The 24,348-nt window shown below is 40.0% G+C and overlaps 2 protein-coding genes across 7 annotated transcripts in view; one reads left to right on the top strand and one right to left on the bottom strand.

Moving 5' to 3' along the window:
* Positions 1-1,252: 1,252 nt before the first annotated feature.
* Positions 1,253-14,791, bottom strand: UBA5 (ubiquitin like modifier activating enzyme 5). Of its 2 annotated transcripts, XM_077752292.1 has the most exons (12): positions 14,447-14,791; positions 13,013-13,058; positions 12,814-12,903; positions 8,185-8,294; positions 7,313-7,399; positions 6,322-6,406; positions 5,070-5,174; positions 4,770-4,897; positions 2,680-2,815; positions 2,313-2,388; positions 2,065-2,171; positions 1,253-1,529 (listed from the first exon to the last, which is right to left on the bottom strand). In XM_077752292.1, the coding sequence occupies exons 1-12, from the start codon at positions 14,605-14,607 to the stop codon at positions 1,446-1,448; spliced, it is 1,215 nt and encodes a 404-aa protein (XP_077608418.1). In that variant the 5' UTR covers positions 14,608-14,791; the 3' UTR covers positions 1,253-1,445. The 2 variants fall into 2 exon arrangements, with proteins under 2 accessions (XP_077608418.1, XP_077608419.1); XM_077752293.1 differs by lacking the exons at positions 13,013-13,058; positions 14,447-14,791 and having other exon boundaries at positions 12,819-12,900.
* A 35-nt stretch (positions 14,792-14,826) lies between these two features.
* ACAD11 (acyl-CoA dehydrogenase family member 11) overlaps positions 14,827-24,348 on the top strand; it is a 94,084-nt gene continuing 84,562 nt past the window's right edge. The window contains exons 1-2 of one of the 5 annotated variants that reach the window (XM_077752286.1): positions 14,827-15,533; positions 22,553-22,652. In XM_077752286.1, the coding sequence (XP_077608412.1) occupies positions 15,385-15,533; positions 22,553-22,652 (249 nt within the window). In that variant the 5' untranslated portion in view covers positions 14,827-15,384. Of the gene's footprint in view, positions 15,534-22,552; positions 22,653-24,348 lie in introns of those variants that run through there. The other 4 variants (XM_077752289.1, XM_077752287.1, XM_077752290.1 and 1 more) reach the window with 4 other exon arrangements.

Raw genomic sequence — 24,348 nt, 5'->3', positions numbered from 1 at the left:
AAATTCAAAATATCTTGAGTAACTAGAAAAAAATATTTTACAGATGAATTCACTGATTTTTTTTTAATTGCAAATGACCTACCAAGCCAACATAAATAAGTTTCAAAAGCTAGAACAATCCTACTTTCCTAACCTCACTCTAAAACATAAGAATCACTGTATGATTCTAGAATCTCAAAACAAATATACTGAACATATCTGATATTTGGAACTTTCTGAAATCAGTTTTTAGAACTTTACAAGGGAAGACTGCATTTTTCATCTTGTACTAACAGTTCTTCCCTAGAAATAAAGCTAGATATTACTATGTTCAAAGCAAAAAATCATCAAAATAGAAGATTAGCATAGCATAGTAACATCCTACTGATAATGGTTACCCATGCAGAGTTTTTTTTATTGGTCTCCAAACCATTGGGATTTATCCAAGGCTCTTTAAACTTTCATTATTTGTTTGCAACTCCAGAGAAAACAAGTTTATCAAATTATAATTTGGTGGTCATAATCAGGGCAACTGATTCTCTCCCAATGAATAAATAACACCTCAGTCATTACAGAGGTAACTTACGTCTCTTTTATGCCCACAATATAGGATAACTATCTAATTATCTAGAGAATCAAATTTAAATATTCTGAAGGTAGCCCCTATCATGGGTATAATATAGATGATCTTAGCCTAAATTTGTTCCTTGCTCCTCAAAATAAAGTACAGTGACTCCAGATATAGATGTCCCACAGATGCTATGATTTCTTTTCCTTGGTCAGTACAGAAATATAATAACTTGCACTTCCTGAAAGTATATTTCATTTGTTTATCTGTGAAGAAAGTTTCCTTTTGTTTGCCTTTGTCTCGTTTTTAATATATAACTTACAGGTTTACAAACTTACCCAATACTTTCTCAATACATTTCAGTTTGTAGTTCATCAGATAACATTTGAGAGGATATTTTTATTTTATAGGTTATTTTAATTTCACTGTTGGCCAAGTTAATGATAGTAGATAGTTTTCTTGTAGGGAGTGATTCTAAACACAATGAGGGGATGCCTGCTAACTCTAACCACTGTTGTACCTCCTGCCCTTTTCCTATATTTGAGAAGCACATACTACTTTATTGTCCATGACCTCAGACAACAGACCACAAAGAATTCATGCAAAGAAAAGAAATATAGCATATTATTGGTCCTTTCTTCCCACCCTCCAAAAAGGCCAAAACATTTCAGTGGCTAAGTTTTAGTAAATGAAATGAAACATGAGTTTTAGGAGAGTTACTGATTTCATTGAAGGGAGAAACTGATAAGCAATACAGTACTTTGAACAAGTATAACAATTCTGTAAAGATTACGTATCAATTAATGTTGCCCTAAGCTTTATCAGTTTTTAAATTATTTTTTTAATTCCAAGGAAATTGGATTAAACTCAGGAAATAAAATATAGGTTAGTCCATTATCTACATATTCTTCATCTTGGCCATGAGGTCTTCCAAGCTTTCACCAGAATCTTCCACAGTTACCTCAGCTACAGAATCTTCTTGCTATCAAATGAGGGAAACATAGTGAAAAAATAACTGTCTAAAAGTCTTGATGCTTAGGGGTATATAATCACTAAGTTTTAATTATGTTCAACTAGTTTATAAAGTAAACTAATAAATATACCTTCTCATTTTTAGGAGAGACAGTTTTTTTACTTTCCCCACCAATATTTTGACTTAAAAGGCAGTAATTTCAACATTACTAAGGTCTCTACTGAAGTGGTATTTTTAAATGGTATTATGGCTAAAACTCAGTATAAAAAATGGTATCTTCATTTAATCAAAATCGACTTTACTTGCTCCATTAACAAGTCAACAACACTATTTTAGGTCTGTGTTTCAAACAGCTGAAAATGTACTGCATATTTCCACATTAACACTGAATACCTCTCTCACATGCCTTAACTCTGATAGCATAAAATATCCAAATTAGGAAATACTGCATTGGCATTATAAAATAGGATAAAGATGAAAGAAGGTAAGTAGACATTTCCTCTTCTCTGACATTTACTTATGGTAAGTCAGGTTTTAAATGTACCTTTTCAGGAATTGTATAGGCCACTGTAATTCCTTCAGGTAAATCAGGAACTGGACCTGAAGAATTTTTCAGTTCCTCTTCTGAAATCTCAGACACCAACTCAATACCTATAGAGTTAAATGTGATATTACAAGAGTTTTCAAGGAAATTTAATTATTCAGAGTTTGGATAATTTAATTATAATGATATTCCCTCCCATAAGAGATTTTGTTTCACGCTGCCATTTCAATATATGAAAGAATTCCTACCCCACTCATTGTCTTCATGTATTATCTCTTCCTCCTCTTGAACAACCTCCTGTTTGGGCAGTGCTGCTACCTTTTTCTGTAGAAATCAAACAGTATTAAAGTATTCTTACTCATTCTCAGGCCTCTAAAGCATTAATCAAAAATGCAGACAGGCTTTTTATTTTACCAAAAGCAGAAAAGGATTTCAAACAAACTGTTTCACTTTTGTAGCAAAGTGAATTTAATTTTTTACTAACATTTACCCCCTAGAGATACAATAAATAAAAATCTAGAATCCATTTATCTTATTTTTCAAATCTAAGTAATTGTTTTAACTTATTGTCCAAACAGTATGACCTCTCGTACATTCTGATGGATTGATGTATACCTTGTATTCTTCCTGTTGCTTCCTGCAATTTCTGTCATCACATTGAGGATTTGGCTTCATGGACATAGTAGGGAAAAAATCCTGCATTGCATTATATCCAAGGTAAAAACTAACAGTACCAAAATTTAACAGAAACCTAGAAAAACAAATCAAAGTACACTTAGATAAATAAACCATAAAAGAACTAAATTTTTAAAAAATGACCTTGAAGTACATAATAATTTTTGTAATAAGCAATAGTACTTAAAGTACTGTTGTCAGATTAAAAGGTGGAGAAGAATCCCTGAGATTGGTACTAAATCTTACTTTTTAAAGCTTTTATATATACATATATATACGTATATATATATATCTTAGTATGCAATTTACAATCTTAAATGTACAGCTCAATGAAATTTTCCGAAAATCCTGACCCATGTAATCACTACCAGATCAAAATACAGAACATTTCCAATATGCCCTAAAGCTCTCATGTTCCCTAACTGTCCTAATCTGATTCCTTTTAGAAGCTCATAAAGAGAGGAAAAATCACATACAAAATATAAACAACAGGAAAAACATTTGCACTGAGTGCACAAGACAAAAAACTGAGTCAATGATCTGAAGCAGACAATTCATAGAAAACTCTAAGTGCTCACCCCTTTTCATGAATACCTGAAAATTAAAATACCCATATTTTACCTATCATTTGACAAAGATTAAAAAGTCTGATGAGGGGCACCTGGGTGGCTCAGTTGGTTAAGCATCCGACTTCGGCTCAGGTCATGATCTCACAGTCCATGGGTTCGAGCCCTGCATCAGGCTCTGTGCTTACAGCTCAGAGCCTGGAGCCTGCTTCGGATTCTGTGTCTCCCTCTCTCTCTCTGCCCCTCCCTTGCTCACTCTCTGTCTCTCAAAATAAAGACATTAAAAAAATTTTTAAAAATAAATAAAAAGTTTGATGATACCCAATGTTATGAACTGGTATGGGTGAAGCAGGTAATCCTACCCTGTGATAGAAATGTACATCCTTCTGAAGGAGAATTTAGTAATATCTGTCAAAATAAATACTGCATAAACTCAGAAATTCCACTTCTAAAAATTCCTATCTACAAAAATCTAACTTACAGATATAGATAAGATGCTGTTTGCAGCATTGTTTTTTGGTTTTTTGCAGCCTTGTTAATACCATCAAAAAAAAATCTAAGTAGCTTAAATGTCCATCCATAGGGGGATGGCTAAATAGGACACATCCTTAAAAGAATAGTTTATAGCCATGATTTTTCCCCCTCCCTTTTTGTAACATACTGTAAAATATTTTGTTTGGATAGGGCCTACTGAAGTTTTTATAGGCTATTATTGCTCTTATATAAAATAGCCCTAGACCCTTGCCTTTAGAGTTCTTAGGTATGCTTTTTACAATTTCTTTGCTGGTAGCTGACACTTCTGATATTAGGGTACCTCCCTATATCGTGTGCAGTTTGTTCTTATTATACTGGAAGGTTTGGAAACTAAGCTTTTTAAAATTGTAAAGTAAGAAAAAAATGGCCTGAGGAAGGAAACACCTAAAGGGTTTCTCCTCTTAATAAAATGTGAGTTGATTCAAAATCTCTTTGACATTAATCTTAGCTGCAAAGAAACCTTTGTCCTTTTTCACTATAGTTTAGATGGTGTGGTGGCTGAGTATCTTTTTTTCTGAGCTCAGAGGTATTGTCCTCTTAATGTTCAATCACATTCGTATTATTTTTAGTAAGAGTTAAGTAAATAAGAGTGTTTACGTTCTTTGGTCAAACCTAAAGAGATTTAAATCATTTGGTTAATACTTCATAAACAAATACACCAGTACCACTGTACCATTTAATAAGACCTATTCTAAATGCACAGAGTAACACACATGTATGCATATTAATATGTATGTTTAAATTAGATATACTAAATATACATGTAAATTTAAAGTACTTAATGTATTATACATATATAAAAACCATACATAAAGCTGTACTTTAAAAAACTAAATATGTAGCTGGTAATTTTAGTATTTGAAATGATTTGTGAAATCTATTTCTATCAAAAGCAAACAAGACTATTCAGAAAAATTAGCCCTCACTCACTTTAACACATTTTGTACCAAGATCCCAGCAACCACTCCCATAGTGGTAGGAAGACTGGCTGCACAAACACCTTCTCGTTTCAGAGTCTTTTCGTCAATATTTGCAGCAACTACAAGTGGGGGAGCACACTACATGAAAAAGAATGAAAGAAAATATATTTCAAAATGAAAGGGAAAAAGATAACATGCTCAGAATAGTATTGTCACATTCAAAGTTTTTTTTCTTTGAATTATAATACATTTTCAATACAAAATACATTTTCAATACTTTAGTTAATAAGCCAAAATGAGTCATGCATACCGCAAAACAAGCAGATTCTCCAGGAATTATGAGCTGTATATGCCCAGAAACTGCATTTTCACTGACCCCAGACTCCATCCATGTTTGCCCAAGTTCATTACAAGCCTTAGGAGAAACAGATGAAAACATTAGAACAAAAACAAGAAGTAATTTATCAAAAGTTATTTCATGAAAAATTGGGGCTTAACTAAATGGATTACCAAATGGTTTTTTAAATGTTTCAAAAGAGGAAAGTTATCAATAATGGAATTCCTGGTCAACTGCCACTCTCTATTTAAAAACAAAAAGTAAACTGGGGACACTTGGATGCCTCAGTGGGTCGAGTGTCCCACTCTTGATTTCTCAGCTCAGGTCATGATACAAGGGTCATGGAACTGAGCTCCATCTCAGGCTTCATGCTGAGCATGGAGCCTTAAGATTCTCTCTCCCTCTCCCTCCACTCCCCCTGCCCTCCCCCACCCCAACCCCACTCTAAATTTTTTAAACATTTTTTTTAAGTAAACTGACAGCATTCAAAGCAGCCAATAAATATTTCATTAAATTGAGCCATTTAAATTTACTGATTTCTTATTAATGTAAAAATTCATTTTTCTACAATAATCTCAATAACAAAAAACTGCAAAATATCTTCTGAAAAGTTGAAAACACAGCAATTCAAAAGAATTGTTTTATTTCTGAGAAAACAGGTTTGTAAGCAATTTATACACATTTTTATCTTTACTTAATAAAGTAACAAAAATTAAAACCAATGTTGAACATAGAATACAACATTATAAGACAGTCATTTATTTTTAAAATTGTACATCAGAAGTATCTACTATTTATAGTTTCCTCTACTGGCATAACAAAGAATAGGATACTGAAACATTAGCCACACTAGCAAAGCTAGACAGGTCCCACAGCTATTAAAATAAAACTTTTTTTAATGCTTACTTATTTTGAGAGAGAGAGGACAAGCAAGGGAGGGGCAGAAAGAGAGGGAAAGAGAGGATCCTAAGCAGACCTCACACTGTCAGCACAGAGTCTGACGTGGGGCTCAAAGTTACAAACCGTGAGATTATGACCTTAGCTGAAATCAAGAGTGGACACTTAACCAACTGAGCTGCCTAGGCACCTTAGAATAAATTTTAAAAGTAGGCTAAGAGAACATTAAAAATTAATGAAACACATTATAAAAGGGTTTAAATACACAACTATACAAGAAAACAGATGAATCAATGAGTGTAACATCTTATACAACGGGAATACTCACTGTATTTATTGTCATTCGAGCTTCAAAATTGTCCACACAGCTAAGAACTAGGTCAACAGGTTTTCCCTCTTGTAATCCACCATTACTAGGTAAAGAAAATGAATTTTATTTGGGGGAAAAAATCAGGACACAAAACAAACTCTAATTATGACTTTGTTCAGTCACACATTTATGCTTTTGATAAATGTTTGAGTGCAGTTATGACACAGTAATGTTAAAGATCCAGTACGTACTGAGTAACTGATATGTATATAACATCAACACTACAGTGCTTCTCACAGAAGACACAAGAAGTATAAAGTCTGTTCGCAAAAGTTACCATTCCCCTATCAGCTTTCACAGACTTTTATTTTTCACTCAGTTCACTGAATTGAATATAATTCAGGATCTCAGTGATGTTACAGTCTGCAGAAAACCACCTTCATATAGAAATATAATCTAGAACACAGAACTTATAATTGAGGACCCCTTGTTATATCATAACAACAGAGTTTTTGGGTTTTGATTTTTTATTGTTGTTACTATTGTTTTTTGGACAATATTTACTTTTTACTGAGTTACTAACCCACAAAAATTAACTATTCAAAAACAAAAATATGTATCAATAAACTATTTAAAAATATGTATATATATATCAAATCTACCAACTCACTGAATCAGTAGATTCTGAATCTACTGATCAGTAGATTCTTTAATTTTTTTAAAAAAAATTTTAATGTTTATTTATTTTTGAGAGAGAGACAGAAACAGAGCATGAGCAAGGGAGGGCAGAGAGAGGGAGACACAGAATCTGAAGCAGGCTCCAGGCTCTGAGCTGTCAGCACAGAGCCTGACACAGGGCTTGAACTCATGAACCATGAGATCATGACCTGAGCCAAAGTCGGACACTTAACTCACTGAGCCACCCAGGGCCCCAACATCAATAGATTTTCTAATAATACTTATTTAACTGAGCTGGACACTGTACAAAACATTCACAGTAAAATTTTACCTTATCCTATCCATGAAATGTTGAAAGTTTTCTACTGTGGTTATATTGTAGTTGTGTACTTCAAAAAGAACATCTGGATTAATGTTCCTAAGAGGGAAAAAGGGAATGATTATAAAAACTATTAGTAGGAATATTAAACAGGAAAAAGAACTGAAAAAGTGAAAGATCATTTAGCACAGGTAAGAAAAATGGAATTCAGGCTATTCAAAGTAAATCCAAAGTCCTCTTCTACCTCTTTTGCCCCACTAGGAGGACTATGTTGATTGCCGGATAACAGAAATGTTCCCACCATCTGTGTGCTGGGAATTAAGTCTTCATCAACTAGGTGAGCTGTACCCCTTCCTGACAAAAGAACTCCTTTGTTCCTTATTTAATTCAGTGCAAGATGTTTGGAGCCACAAAGAAACTTCCTAGAATAAGGGTTGGCAAAGTGGGCCAAATCTGGCCTATTTTTAAGAAGCCTGCAAGCTAAGAACGGTTTTTACATTTTTAAATGGTGGCAGGAGAAAAAGAACAGAACAATATTTCATAACATGCTAAAATTACATGGAATTTAAACTTCAGAGTCCAAAAACAAAGTTTTATCAGAGCACAGCCATGTTCATTCATTTTTGTGTTGCCTATAGCTGCCATCACACTACAGCTACATGGTTTGAGGGTAGGTAGTTTCATAGTTGGCCCTCAAAGCCTAAAATGTTTACTATCTAGCACTATACTGAAAAAGGTTGCCAACACAGTTCCAAGAGGTAAGAGAATTCATGTAAGTAAAACCTGCATTTTTATAGAGAAAAATTCATGCATTAGGTTAACTTATACAAAATATACAAACTAAGATGTCACTAAATATAGTCTTTAATCACTGTTCCATTTACCTCAAAGTATATTCTGCTGCTTGAACTTTACTTAATCCTGCTTGGTGAGGTTGGAAGAAAAGTCTATTCATATTGGCCAGTTCCACCTTGTCATAGTCAAAGAGTAGCAACTAAAATGAAAATAGTGGTATTTTGATGAAAAAAATACCAAAAAACAAAAAAAATAACAAAGAATAAACTAGTGGACTTTACATTTGATGGGTTTAACAGGTTAACAGCAATAATACTAGCTAACTCTAAAATACTAGGTGCCTTATATTAACTCATTTAATGCTCACATGAGGTAAGTACATGGGTACTTTAATTCCCTTCATAAATGAGACAACCACAGCACATGCTCAAAAGCATCACTCAGCTAATATATGCAGAAAGGCAATTCAAATTCAGGCATTCTCAATCCAGCATCTGCACCCTAACCATAACACTTACTGCCTCTCCATATGATCCACTGAGAAATTAATGTTTATTCCATTTCATTCCGATTGTTTACTAAAGGCCAAGAACACATTAGATAAATGATTTTTAAAATAAGATTTTAAAAATACTGTATCTTAAAATACTGTTATCTTAAAACTATAGTGTTAATATGACTCCTTTTGTGACTATAACACCATCCATACCCATAGCTAAACCATTATTCCAAATAGAATTACTAAACAGGAAGTTGTTTCCTGCTGTATATTTAGGCATGACAGCATTTCTTTCTCTCTCTCTCTCTCTCTCTCACAAAAACACACACACAGACGCACACTCCCCTTTTTAAAGATCCCATTTCCTATCAATAAGAACAGGTTGCATCCAAAGATTTCCAAGGTCCCTTTCTTAATCTAAAATTCTGTGACTTCTTAATACTATTCTCAGCATCCTAAATTTAGTAACAAAAAGAGGGGAAAGGCGAGGACAGGGCGAGCACAGATGCAAGGCCTACAGCGGTGGCTAAGGGGGACTGTGGCTTGTGGTGCAGCTGTCCTATGCATGGCTAAAATTACAAAAAAAAGGGGGGGGAGGGTCTTATTAACAACAACAAAATTAACATCCCACAGAACACCTAGGTAACCCTTAGTATCTTGCTAGAAAATATATCACCTCTGTCCCCTGTGGTAATTTTCTGACCCGACTTAAGAGTCTCCAAAATAAGTTTCATTTAGCTCATTCAACAGTATTTATTCAGTCAGGCCAAGTATTAAATTGACTCTTCAGCCTCATAGCTGGTTTATAAGATACAGGCAGGAAACCCCAAATTTGGGGATAGGAGACTGAGTTGTAGCTCTGTCACCAATAAGCTCTTATCATGGATAAGTCACTCACTTTTTAGACCTGTATTCTCAATAAAGCAGCTAATCTAAATCTGATGATCCAAGTCACCACAAAGTATTCCAGAAACTTTCAGTGGTGAGAAGTGGGATCTAAGTCTCCAATCCTCCACTTCCCTACTTAACTCCATGAATTAGCTTCTTGTTTATCTATTTTACATACTGGAAAGAATTCTAAAACTCACCTATGTACATCCTTGAGTGTACACCCAAACTTGAGTATACACTGGCCATCTCTTAAAAAAATACTGATGTCTGGGTCCCATCTCCAGAGATTCTCATTCTATTCCAGTTTGGACATCAAAATTTTGAACTTCGTAGGTTTCTAATTACAGTAGTATTTGATAACTACTGTTCTAGATCCTTGCTACTCAAAACATGGCCTGGGCTAGCAGCCCATCAGCATTACCTGGATCTCCTCAGAAATACAGGCGCACTGTCCCAAGTTTAATGTGCATGTGAATCATCTGGAGATTTGTTAAAATACAGATTCTGGGGGCACCTGGGTGGCTTAGTTGGTTAAGTGTCCAGCTTTGGCTCAGGTCATGATCTCACGGTTCATGGGTTCAAGCCTTGTGTCGGGCTCTATGCTAACAGCTAGCTCAGAGCCTGGAGCCTGTTTCAGATTCTGTGTTTCCTTCTCTCTCTGACCCTCTACTGCTCATGCGGTCTCTCTCTCAGTCTCAGAAGTAAATAAAACATAAAAAAATAAAATACAGATTCTGATTCTTCACATCTGGAAGGGTCTGGAAGTCTTCAGTTCTAACAAGCTCCCAGGTGATGATGATGCTACTAATTTGCACACCAGCCTGAGTAGCAAGGATCTAGCCATGTTTTTTGTTTTAAGTTTATCTGAGAGAGAGAGAGGGCAGCATGAGCCGGGAAGGGGCAGCGAGAGATGGAGTGAGAGAATCTTAAGCAAGCTCTGCACTGTCAGCACACGGAGCCCAACTCAAGGCTCAATCTCAAAACCATGAGATCATGACTTGACCCAAAATCAAGAGTCGAACACTTACCTAGCCACCCAGGTACCCTAAGGATCTAGCAGTTCTTAAAGTCTATCCTCCTCCTACCCCGACTAGGAACATCAGAATCACCTGGGAATTTGTTTGAAATTCAAATTCCACTCAAAACCTCAAGAATCAAAACCACCAGGGTAGGGTCTGGCAATCTAGGTTTTAAGAAGCCTTCCAAGAGATTCTGATGCACACTCAAACCTTAGAATCTCAGTCTCTGGGATATCTACTATCCTAGGTCAGTCTGCCAGGGTTCTTATGTCAGCTAAAAGCTGACTGGCTTTTGTAAACCTCTTGAAAGACTTTAAAATGTCTAAATAAACTTTTCTGGTATTTTTGTGTTGCCTTTTCTATATTGATAAATGTCACCTTTGAAACCACTTTCTCTTAAGAATTTGGAACATGGGGGGCACCTGGGTGGCTCTGTCAGTTAAGCATCCAACTCTTGATTTTGGCTCAAGTTCATGGTCTCATGAACCCAGCCCCACCTCAGCTCTGCGCCTGACTCAACCTAGAGCATTCTCCAGTTCGATTCCAAGTGTAAGAGGGGTATTTATTTTATAACTTGAAGTTTTTCTTTTTTAATACTCCTTACCTATCTTACCCAGCCTCCCAACCCACCTCCCCTCTGGCAACCACCAGTTTTCTGTATTTAACAGATTTGTTTGTTTTCTTTATTAAATTATACATAGAAGTGAAATCATATAGTATTTGTCCATCAATGTTGTTATGAACGGCAAGATTTCATTCTTTTATAAGGCTAATATTCCATTTTACCCTCACACACCCTACAGCTTCTTTATTCATTCATCTATGTAGGGACACTTGGGCTGCTTCCATTATCTTGACTATTGTAAATAAAGCTGTTGTTAACACAGGGTGTATATATATATATATCTTTAAAAAAATTTTTTTTTAAATTTATTTCTGAGAGAGAGAGACAGCATGAATAGGGAAGAGTCAGAGAGAGAGGGAGACACAAAATCTGAAGCAGGCTCCAGGCTCTGAGCTAGCTGTCAGCACAGAGCCCGACATGGGGCTCAAACCCACGAACCGTGAGATCATGACCTGAGCTGAAGTCAGACGCTCAACCGACTGAGGCACCCAGGCACCCTTATCTTTTCAAGTTATTTTTCTTTGGGTAAAAAATAAGAAATAAATGAAAAGTATAGCATAGGGGATATAGTCAGTAATATTGTAATAAGGTTGTATGGTGACAGCTGTTGACTATACTTATGATAAAGAGTAATGTGCTAAATCACTATGTTGTACACCTAAAATTAATACAACGCTGCCCACTAAAATGTTTAAAAATATTTCTGAATAATAAAAAGTGACTATTCTTTGGGAAAAAAAGTAAGAAAGCTACATGCTTTCTAGTTCATCTTGTATAAAGCATGTTCAAAAATATTTGTTAGGGGAGCCTGAGTGACTCAGTCAGTTGAGCATACAACTTTGCCTCAGGTCATCATCTTGTAGTTGGTGCGTTTAAGCCCTGCTTTGGGTTCTGTGCTGACAGCTCAGAATCTGGAGTCTGCTTCAGTTTCTAGGTCTCCCTCTCTCTCTGACCATTGCCCACTCACACACTGTCTCTCTCTCTCAAAAATAAATAAAAAACATTTAAAAAATAATATTTGTTAGGAGTCCCTGGTTGGCTCAGTCAGTTGAGTATTCAACTCTTGATTTCTGCTCATGATCTCATGGTTTGTAGGATTGAGTACCGCATTATGCTCTATGCTGAAAGCGTGGGGCCTGCTTGGGATTTTCTGTCTCTCTCTCTGCCCTTCCCTTGCTCGGATGCTCGCTTGCACGTGCTCTCTCTCTCTCTCTCTCTCTCTCAAAATACATAAAGTTAAAAAAAATTATTTGTTAGATGTTTTTGTTTCACACATTATCAATTTAACCACCTTCGTGTCAAAGCTCTGTATCTGAAACACTTAAGTCCAAATTGTAACATATTACCTCTAACAAAAAATTACTGAAGACAATTTAGGTATTCCTTGTTTTATTAGCATNCAGGCTCCACACCGTCAGAGAGGAGCCCGATGTGGAGCTCGAACCCATGAACTGTGAGATCATGACCTGAGCTGAAATAAGAGTCAGACACTTAACGACGGAGCCACCCAGGCACCCCTGGGTATGGTTAAGTCTTAACTCCTTTGGGTAGAAAGAACAATCTGAATAAGAACACCACAAATCAGTAAACTGTTAGCAATGAGGGAAAAGTTCCTAATTTGTACCTGATTCACTCCATAAGTGAGTAGGTTCCCTACGTGACAAGCAAAGAGAAATGTTTTTACCTTACCAATGCCACATCTTGTCAGCATTTCAGCAGTCACACTACCAACTCCACCAACACCTACTATTGCTACAGCAAAGGTACGGATTTTCTGTGAAATGCAAAATTACATATTTGTTGGTTAACTTTTCATCAAAAATGTGAGAAATTATTTTCATGTACTGAAATCATCTTTGAAAGCTTTGAAAGGTTTATCATACCTCATAGTCGCTTACAATTCCCATTCGTTTCAATGCCATCAGGCGGCTTAAAACAAAAAAAGTTTTAAATTAAAATCTTTTAATATGTATATAGGTAAACATACAACATCACAGAAAAACACAAACTTAATCATAACTAATGCTTTAAAAGAAATCTTTCAGCTGGCTTTTACGAAGTGAGACCAGATCACCCGGGAAGCTTTAAAAACACCTGTGCTTGAATAGCCTTCCAAGTGTAGCCTATGCAACAAGATTTTTTTTAACACACCTGAGACGTTCTAATGGGCAGTCAAGGTCAAAGAAAACACTTGACTTAAAATTTAAGGGTCTAGATGAAGCAGGTCAAAGTAAAATTTCAACATTCTCCCATGCTTTCTTACCATATGTATTTAACACTCAGATTTAATGTTTAACATGAGGAGTTATCTCTGCCCAAAATGGATGATGTCGACTTTTGGTAAGCACCTACTGTATGCCAAGAACTCTAAAAGGTACTTTACCTACTGTTGGTCTGCTGTTATTTTGGTTTTTTATATATTTAAACCCATATACATAAAATTCCCATTCGTTTACACTATATTACAAATAGTTCTACTAGGCTTGCTATAATTCTGCAAGCTTCTGGCCCCCACTCCCCTTTTCCTCTCCTTCCTCATTTTCAACTCTTACTAACACATCTCTAAATAGCATGCTAACGTTACTTCTGGATTTTCCGTTTTAGGTATTATGTGAATATTTCACTCGTTCCATAGGTCCCTACTAAACACAAATATCTGCCATAGTTGCTCAGCTACTAAGAATTGGGATTTGAGTCCCATCAATCTGGTTCTAGAGACCTTCCTCAACCAGGCTCCACACTGTCAGCACAGAGCCCTACAGACCTCGAACCCACGAACCGTGAGATCATGACCTGGGCCTAAGTCGGACGCTTAACCGACTGAGCCACCCAGGCGCCCCTAGAGACCTTCCTCTTAACCCCTGCACTGTATCGAGCTGGCTAAAAGCTTTAAAACCGAAGCGAATTTTGCTTTCCCACCACGCCCCCAACTTTGAAAATTTGAAAAGCCTTTAGGAAATTCGAAGTTTATGGTCAGCGGATTTTATATTTAATATCTTTTGAAAGTTATTACTATCAGTTTTATGCAGAACGAGGCAGATTAACAGCAGAGGCAAGGGCGTCAGGAAACCGGACGCGTGTCCTCCGCGGGCCGGGGAGCAGCACCATATGGCTGACTCGCTTGGGTTTTGTTTTTTAAGAGGAAGAATACCTCCCGCGCAGTACTGCGACTTGAACCCGGGCGTTTGGGAGCAGGACCAAAGAAGAGGGAGGTGGGAGGCGGCGGGAACTGCACGGGAGGGGAGCGCCTCACTCCTGACTCCCCGGAGATCTCGACCTCGCCCCCTCGCCGGCCTCCCACCCGCACCGCAGGTCACCTGTAGGGGTTCGAGTCCACCACCTCCGGGCTCATCTTCTCGATGCGGACCCTGCCGCCGCCTCCGTCGCCGCCACCCACGGCCCGCCGACTCCTCTCCTGTGCCAGTTCCCGCTCCAGCTCCTCCACCCGCTGCCGCAGCCGCTCCACAGACCCGGCCATGGCTGGGACGCCGGCCGCCAACGCTCCCAGCCCCGGCCTTCGCCGTCGCCGCCGCCCCACGCTGCTAGGCCTGCAGGCCCCGCGAGGGGTCCGTGAGGAGGCACCTAGCCGCCGCCTCCCTCGCCGGGAACCCTGGGGAAGTGCTCCCACAGTCGCACAGACGACACGTCGCCGCCGCTCCAGCGGTCCGCTCGCATTGCTGCTTCCGGTGTGTTGCTAACACCGCTCCCCCTCAGAAAAACCCGCTCCTCTTTGCTCCTTTCTTCGCCGGGTCCTAACAGGCCCGGCCGCGGCAGGGCCGGGTTCTTAGCAATCAGAATTGACGGCCTCCGATGGTGCTTTTCCAGCCGGGCGGTTAGGAGAAACACCCAGGATCTGTTCTTCCTGAGCACAAGTTTTCGACGGGCCCATTTCTGAACCGGACCCAGTACGTCTTTTCCGCCTGGAGGTGCGTGAAATTTGGAGGTGCAAGAGGTCTCTTCGTTTTAGGAGCGACTAACGTGGCTTTGCCTTCTTTAGAACAGCAGCCTCGACTGTGAGGCTAACTGAAAATTTTAAGTGTGAGCACACAGAGGTGCTCTGGCACCACCCGCCTAGAGCCTGAACGACCGGATTCAAGGGCCAGTGTTGCTCAGTTAGGGCGCCCAAGGGGCGTGTGTGATTGGCAGGAGCGGCGGGGCCTCGCCCCCAAGCTGTGGCGTGGCACTCCGCAGGCCTGAGGTCCCGGAGCACGGAGGGACTGTGGAGTCTGCGTCTTTGCGACCGGCAGAAGCAGTCATGGAGGCCGGTGCCTCCGCCGAGCCCGACACCATCGAAGTGCTGCCCCAGCACAAGTTCGACACCGGGTCCCTAGAGGCCTATCTAAACCAGCACTTGTCCGGCTTTGGGGCCGAGCCCGAGGCCCAACTGACCGTTGCCCAGTACAGGTATCGACGCCGGCCTTCTCCTCCAGCAGAAACAAATCTGTACATTGTGCTTTTCTTTCTTTGGCCTGGGGTGGGTTCGCAGTTTCCCCCGTCTCCGCTTTTCCTGCACCGACTCACTCCGCAGGTGGGAGCTGCCGTCGGCGGTCCCCTGCATTTCATCCTGCGTATTTCCCATTCGAGGACAGTAATGGAAGCACCACACTATTCAGGATTCCAGCTATGAGAAGGAATCTTTGTTCACGGATTTAGTTCTGTACCTGGAAGATACACTGAGGCAGTTAAGGTTGGGAGCTTTGTGGAATACAAAGAGCTCTTCTCAGCTTCAGTGACCGTTACCTTTTTTTTTTTTTTTTTTTTGAGAAGCAGGTGCAATTCCGTTGTAATTGGCAATACTCTTGGAGGTTGAGTTAATGGCACCAGCTTGCGGGTCTGAATTCTAATCCTAGATCTTCCACTTAGCAAATTACAGCGGCATTTTGGGATTTAGTTCTTTTTGAAGTGAGGGAATGGAACTGGATGATAGTCCTGAGAATACTGTTCTCCACCGTGAATCTTGCTCTGGTCTGGCTTAACAGGGAGCCTGCTTGGGACTTTATGTCTCCTCTCTCTGACCCTCCTGCTCTCCCTCTTCCCCAACCCCCACACACTTGCAGGAGTACTCTCCGTCTCAAAATAAATACTAAGGGAGGAAAAAAACAGAATGGGAGAATCCAAGCAAATAATCTGGAGAGGGGTTTAATAAGTATTTTAAAGATGCGTTGAAGAGGGTGGTTATGTAACTGACCATCGAATTTAAACGAGTTAAGGAAGGATGTTAAAAGAGTATGATCGATGAATGGTAGAGCCTAGGATTGAAAGATTGTTGGAATCAAGGTACTGACAAGCATGAGTGAGTGAAAAGATAATGGTCAGAGATAGAAATGCTTTACAGGGAGGATGCATTATGCGGTGCTTGAGTTGATGTGTAAGGTGTGTCCCCTAGAGTGAAAAGGAAAATATTACTAGAGTAGAAAGAATTCAAGGTGGGACGCCTGGGTAGCTTAGTCGGTTGAGTGTCCGACTTTGGCTCAGGTCATGATCACACAGTTAGCGGGTTCGAGCCCCCCCGCCGGGCTCTGTGCTGACAGCTAGCTCAGAGCCTGGAGCCTGTTTCAGATTTTGTATCTCCTTTCTTTGACCCTCCCCTGCTCACGCTGTCTCTCAGAAATAAAACATTAAAAAAAATTTTTTTAGGGGCGCCTGGGTGGCTTAGTCGGTTAAGCGTCCGACTTTCGCTTAGGTCATGATCTCGCGGTTCGTGGGTTCGAGCCCCGCGTCGGGCTCTGTGCTGACTGCCAGCTCAGAGCCTGGAGCCTGTTTCAGTCTGTGACTCCCTCTCTCTGACCCTCCCCTGCTCACGCTGTCTCTCTCCTAGAAATAAATAAACCATTAAAAAAAAAATTTTTTTTTAAATTCAAGGACCTAATAGACCTGAGTATTAGAATGAACATCTGAGTGGATTTTGAAATTAATGAAGCTAGGAGTAGTGTATATAAGAGCAGTAGTGAATCAATAGGCAATGAGTGGGAGTGATCTAAGAGTAGTTGATTACAACAAGAAAGGGTAGAGTGTACTAGTCTCATGAGATTCAAAGCTGGATTGAAGGGCTAGGCAGGAGGGAGGGCAAAGAGTTTGCAAGTGGCAATGAGTATCAAGAAGGACATAGATTCCATCTCCAGGCCCACATGCCGAGTGTTGGGGGGGGGATGGGGGAGGGGAAATCTACCATGTTAGAGGCCTGCAAAGGAAACAGAGTCCTCCTGAGACATTCAAGCTTTAGTTACAGCAAGAAGGTGTAGAAGGGTCGATTCAGAGAAGAGAGTGAAGCTGTATGTGATTGTGCTGAAGGACACTGAGTTCCAGGGGTACACAGAGGAAAGATAATCAGGAGTTGGGGGAGGGGAGGGAGGAGAAGACAAAACAGGGCCTGTTCAGAGCCTTATGGGAATTAGAATGTAGTAGGTAAGTGGTGATATGGGAATTTGGGTCTTTTGTTGATGACCTAAACAAGGATAAAGAGCACGAGGGGCATCTGCCTAGCACAGTCAGGAGAGCATGTGACTGTTGATCTCAAGATGGTGAGTTAAAGCCCCACATTGGCCATAGAGCTTACTTAAAAGCTACAAACATAATGAGACCAATCCTAGGGGTTTCATGACAGTAGTGATGAGTGTTGGGAAATAGGAAAGGGGAGGTGTTTGGGACTAGAGAGGGGCAGTCTTAAACTAAGTGCTCTGGATTCCATCACTCTCCCACCAACAAATGATGCTAACTTAAAAATAACTTGGTTGGGGCGCCTGGGTGGCTTAGTCGGTTAAGCGTCCGACTTTCGCTTAGGTCATGATCTCGCGGTTCGTGGGTTCGAGCCCCGCGTCGGGCTCTGTGCTGACTGCCAGCTCAGAGCCTGGAGCCTGTTTCAGTCTGTGACTCCCTCTCTCTCTGACCCTCCCCTGCTCACGCTGTCTCTCTCTCTCTTAGAAATAAAAAAAAAAACATTAAAAAAAAAAAAATTTTTAAAATAACTTGGTTCAGGGTGTGTGGGTGGCTCAGTTGGTTAAGTGTCAGACTCTTGATTTCAGCTTATGTCATGCTCTCACTGTTGTGAGATCAAGCCCTTTGTCGTTTTCCATGCTGTGCATGGATCCTGCTTAAGATTCTCTTTCTCCCTCTCCCTCGGCCTGCCTCTCTCTAAAAGAAAAAAAAAATAGCTTTGTTCTGTAAAATGAATAGCACTTTCCATTTATTATATGAATAAAATGAACCTGTATTCTCTTCACCTGTGTGTATTCAAGTATTCAAAATGTCCAGTGATATATTAAATAGGTCAAATATGATTTTTAAAAACTGTCACCATAGTTTCTACAAATTAAGATCCTTTAGGCTTTAAAACTCTGTGGAATGTGTTTTGTTGTATGTTGGTCAGCTTGTTCTATTTCTGCAGTCATGGTTCCAGAACAGGCATCTTCTGTTCGACTTCATTTTTGATTCTGCTTGGATGTGTCTCATCTTCCACCATGGCCTTACTGTTGAAATCATAGGATCAGAGCATGTCTTTAGGGGATATTTTGCCTCTCTGCTTCTCATCTCTAGCTTTGTACTTTTAAGCCTCTTGTTCTGTGTACTCAATGTTTTCCACATTCAAACACCATGACAGTGGTCTTTTAATGTTTAATTTCCTTGATCTCTTATCTAGAGCATATACATTTAAGATGCTGTTAGCATTAACATCAAAAGTTACTTCAGGGGTGCCTGGATGGCTTAGTCGATTTGAACGTCTGACTACAGCTCAGGTCATGATCTCACAGTTCGTGTACATCGAGCCCTGTGCTGACAGCTCAGAGCCTAGAGCCTGATTCAGAGTCTGTGTCTCCCTCTCTCCCTGCCCCTCTCCCTCTCATGCTCTGTCTCTCTCAAAAACAAACATTTAAAAGAATTTTAAAAAAAAGTTACTGCAGTTGTACAAGTCTAAAGTGCAGGAGGAATGTCTCTTAGTTCAAACTTTCAATTGTCAGAGTAGATAGAGAAGGTCCAAGTCCATTTGTCATAAACTTTGGGATCGCACTCAGAATAGTCATTGTGCCACCAGTGGTTTCAAAACCAAAGGAGATGGAATAATATCAAAGAGCAGTGAATCCTTAATATTTTCAGATTTATCCCAGGACAAGGGACAAGATGGCTGCCTACATAGCTGTAAACATAAGTAACACCCTTGTCAGGATTGAGGCTTTTTTCAAATGTCTTGCTTTTGAAAAAAATTCCTACAGTTATTTCTGTTTCTGAAGCTTAGAGATACAGCTGAAACCACTCACTAGGATGACCTTATTGGCCTGAGACTTATCTAGCAAGATATGAAGAAAAGGTTAAAAAACCTTTTTCTCCTTCTCTATGGACAAATTAAGTTAACTTTCTAGCTTTGTTACTCTGGTAACTCCTTAAAGGTGGCATGTCGCTGTGTTTCGAGGCAACATTACTTCTGGTAAAAATAATATAATTGATAAACTGTAGATAAACTGGAAGGCCTGGAAATGAACTTTAAGTATCTGGTGGGATACTTTGGGCTTCCATAGGTGTAGCAAGTTCTCAAAACTGCTCATGTCCCTTGCTGGGAAGCTGGGAGTTGTGTCTGGAGGATTGTTACTAGAGACAGTAGCTCCTAAGCCAGGGTGGCACCTGTGTGGTCCCATTTCTTAGAACCTGAGCCATCACCAGAGGGACACAGGGGTCACAGAGGAGACCCTAGAATGCTGCATGGATTACCATGATGCCCCTGCTATAGAAACTCCTCTGATATTGCCTTGCTGCAATACTGTGTTTCCTGACTTTGTATGCTGCTGCTGCTGCTTCTTTTTTAGTTTATTTATTTATTTTGAGGGGGAAGGAGAGGCAGAGAGAGAGAGAGAGAGAGAGAATCCCAAGCAAGCTTTATGCTGTCAGCATTGAGCCGTTATGCAAGGCCCAGTCTCACAAACCATGTGATCATGACCTGAGCCAAAACCGAGAGTCAGCCACTTAACCAACTGAGCCACCCAGGTGCCCCTGACTTTGTGTGTTTCCAAGTGAACCAATGTAGAGCTTAGTCAATTAGGTTTTTATGAGACTGATTGTCTAAAAGTCTTCTTCAACCAAGTAAATTTCCCTAACTGCATATGTAAATACGAAGATTCCGTCTTTGTTAACTAAGATTTGGCGAATCAAGAGTTCCTTTTCTTTGGCTACAGCAACACATTTCATTCAGCACCAAACGTCCCAGTCCTGAACAATAGTTATGGCTCTTGGCTTATTGATGATTCTTATCATATGGGAACCATCAGTGGTTTCTGGATTATATGGCAACCTGATGTTTAGAGTGGTTAAATTTAGTCATTACTATGTGCACAGTGTTGGTGATGATCTTCCCAAGGTGGGCTTCTACATTTTGGGGGTGTCTTTTTAGGAACCACGATAGATATGTACATAGAGAAAAAGATTTTAGTTTGGTGAGATTTTTTTTTAACATAAATATATATTTTTTAAATTTATTTTTCTGTTGAAGTATAGTGACACTGGGACTTTTTGAGATAAAATTTATTATAGAACATTTAAAATTTGAACTATTTTAAAATAACAATTTAGTGGGTTTAGGTATATTCACAATGTTGTGTCATCAGCACCTCTATTTCCAGAACATTTCCATCAACCCAGAAAGAAACTCCTACCTACCAATTCTCCCCTCCTCCCATCCCTTAGTAGCCACTAATCCACTTTCTGTCACTATGGATTTACACATTCTGGACATTTCAAAGAAGTGGAATCATATAATATATGGCCTTTTGTAACTGACTTTTTTTCACTTAGCATCATGTTTTCAAAGTCCATCCTTGTTTGTAGCACGTATCAGAACTTCATTCCTTCTATGGTTAACAGTCCATTACTTTGTTTATCCATCAATCTATTAGTGGACATTTGGGTTGTTTCCATTTTTCAGCTGTTGTGAATAGTGCTAGTATGAACATCCATGTACAAGTTTTTATACAAACGTGTTTTCAGTTATTTTAGATGTATACCTAGGAGTGGAATGGCTGGGTCATATGGTAACTCTGCCTTCAATGAGAAGCTTTTTGTTTTTTCTTTATACTTCACCTGGGTCATTTACCGTCTTGAAAGGCTAGGACTTCATATATGATTGCATCATCAAAAAATGCATCCATTCAGACTTTTGGCATTAAAAAAAATGTAAGTTTCGTTGCAACATGACTCTTTGTAGCATCACAAATAAATTATCCCATGTCATGATAGTCAACAGAGCTTGAGGTAGTCCTTTTATTTTAAAAAAATTTTTTTTAAATGTTTGTTTATTTTTGAGAGAGCATGAGCAGGGAAGGGCAAACAGAGGGAGACACAGAATCCAAAGCAGGCTCCAGACTCCATGCTGACAGCACAGAGCCCAATGGGGGGCCCAAATCCACAAACCTTGAGGTCATGACCTGATCGAACTGACTGAGCCACCCAGGCACACTGAGATGGTCCTGTTGACTGCTGGCAGTGATCTCCATTTTTCCGTGTTAAAAGGCATCCACACAGGATTAGTTGGTGCCAAGATCAGCGTTCTTAGATATGATACCTGGGGAGGATGGATCTGACTTGTAGAAGAAAGATGTAGACAGCAGAGCTGCTACTACATTCAATCTGGAGTACTTTCGTCCTTTGCAGATGGAAGCTAAAAGCCTAGGGAGAAACTTCAAACTTTTTTTTTTTTTTACTTTTTCCTGTTACCTATTACCTCAGAGAATTATTCTTCTCATTATTTAGTTAAGGCCTCTCTTTCATGCTGTTGGAGTCTTCAGAAGTTGGGTAATTCTAAACTACCCATATTGTAAATGAAGGTGTCAATTGAATAGTTTTGGTATCTGGAGCATAGTTTTAATCCATTTGAGAATTTTTGCTCATCTTGCAAGGAAAGCCAGTGCCTTGGTATCTGTGAGTTATTTGGGGCCCTGTTGTACTTCCCTGGCCCAGATGTTTACCCTAGTCCAGACTTCTTGCTTACCAGAATTCCCATTGTGGAGAGCTATACTTAGGTGCTAGCCTTGGTGAAGCATCTGTGAGTTATATCTCCAACAGCAGATGAGGGGACATTAACCCACCTATTCTAGCATCCTGTAATTAATTTTCTGACTGATTACATACAATCTCTTTTCCCAGCCTTCATTTACTTAGATCTAGGCATTGTTCTAGGTGTACCACTGATAAAATTCATGAATTGTAGGCAGGGAGTGAGATCCTCCCTTCTACCTATGTGTTATAGATTCTCCAGCTGCCACTATGTTATCATCCACATTATATCATCCAAAAGCTAATGTTTTGAGCTGCTGGTAGCACCCCTGTTGATTTCCCAGCACTGAACTTGATTATTTTCATTTTGTGCTTCTTTTGATATTTTGGTAGGATTGGGGGAAGGAAAATATATCTTTGTAATTGATCTTTTCTCTACTTTTATCTAGATCAGGACACTCTAATCCAACCTTTTATCTCCGGAAGGGCTTTCAAGCATATGTACTCAGAAAAAAACCACCTGGGTCACTTCTTCCTAAAGCACATAAGGTATGGTGTACAAATGCAATAATCCTTGAGAGCGAGAGAGAGAGTGGGAGATGGGCAGAGAGAGGGGAAGAGAGAGAATCCCAAGCAGGTTCCTTGTTGATGGCACAGAACCCAACTCAAGGCTCAAACTGATGAAATGTGAGATCATGACCTGAGCCCAAATCAAGAGTCAGACATTCAATTGCCACCCAGGCACCACCCCCCATTTTTTTTTTAATTTTAGGGAGAGAGCATGAGCTGGGAAGAGGAGCAGGGGCAGGTGAAGGGGAGGGGGGAGAGAGAGAGAGAGAGCACGCGAGCACACGAGAGAGAGAGAATCCCAAGCAGGCTCCACACTCAGTGTGGAGTCCAACACAGGGCTTGATCCCATGACCCTGGGATCATGACCTGAGCCGAAATCAAGAGTTGAACACTCAACCAACTGAGCCACCCAGGTGCCCCTACAAATTTTGCAAGAATTCTTTGTTGACAAATAAATGCTTTTTATGCACAAACCATTTTACATTGCTTCTATTTTTTATTTTTTTAATGTTTATTTTTGAGAAAGAGAGAGAGACAGAGAGCGAGAGAACGTGCACTCACAAGCAGGGGAAGGGCAGAGAGAGAGGGAAAGAGAGAATCCAAGCAGGGTCCAAGCTGTCAGCACAGAGCCCAATGAGGGGCTCAAACTCATGAACTGTGAGATAGTGACCCGAGGCGAAGTCTGACATTTAACCCACCAAGTCACCCACGTGCTTCTAAATTGCTTTAAAAGTCATCTCATGTTATTAAATAATAGATAATATATTTTGTTTCCCTGATAAAAATTTCACTTGAATTGTATCCCAGGAGAAATGCCTGGGTGACTCAGTTGGTTAAGCATCAGACTTCGGCTCAGGTCATGATCCCAGCACCAGGGTGATTACAAACACTTCTGTCACAACCTTTGGCTCTGCTGGCCTCTCTCATCTTTGTCACAGGTGCAGTCATGTCCCTACTCTAGTTAATCTTTATCAATGATGCTTTATTCCTGCTGTTGAAGTGAGCTGCATGGTTTCTCCTCCTCATCAGTCACCACTGAGTCTGGGGCACATGAGTCAGCATCACAGCTCTGCTGTGAGCCATGTCCTGAGGTCCTAGATGATAGGCCCATATATCTGTCCGGGTTAAGGAGACCCTTCTGTCATATTCGGATTCCTGTTTCAGTGTTAGCTTGCATCTCATTGCCTCTTTTCCCCATGGTTATCTTGAACTCCATGACAGCCTTGGATACCAGGAAGGATTCCATCCCCTGCTTTAGAAACAAGTACTTCCTTTGATCTCCAGAAAAGCTAGTGCTTTTCCCTTTTTCCATTCTACCAGCACTCACTGGCCTCCCCCAGTGCCCTGTAGCTGACTGTGCCCAGAGCCTTAGAATTGGGACTTGTCTGAGCCCTCTAGGGAGACATGAGAAAAAGCAAGTGAGAACGTGCCACAGTGAGCAGGGAAGTGCTGAGAACAGAGATGTTTTTATGATGATCTGGGAAATATAGTGGTCAAGAACTGTTGCCTTCTTGGGGCACCTGGGTGACTCAGTTGGTTAAGCGTCCGACTTCGGCTCAGGTCATGATCTCACAGTTTGTGGGTTCGAGCCCCGCATTGGGCTCTGTGCTGACAGCTAGCTCAGAGCCTGGAGGCTGTCTTCAGATTCTGTAGCTCCCTCTCTCTGACCCTCCCC

This window comes from Crocuta crocuta, unplaced genomic scaffold (assembly GCF_008692635.1).
Source record: "Crocuta crocuta isolate KB4526 unplaced genomic scaffold, BGI_CrCroc_1.0 scaffold580, whole genome shotgun sequence".
NCBI lineage: Eukaryota > Metazoa > Chordata > Mammalia > Carnivora > Hyaenidae > Crocuta > Crocuta crocuta.
The sequence above is the reverse complement of the archived record's forward strand: the minus strand, read 5'-3'. Positions and strand labels throughout refer to the sequence as shown.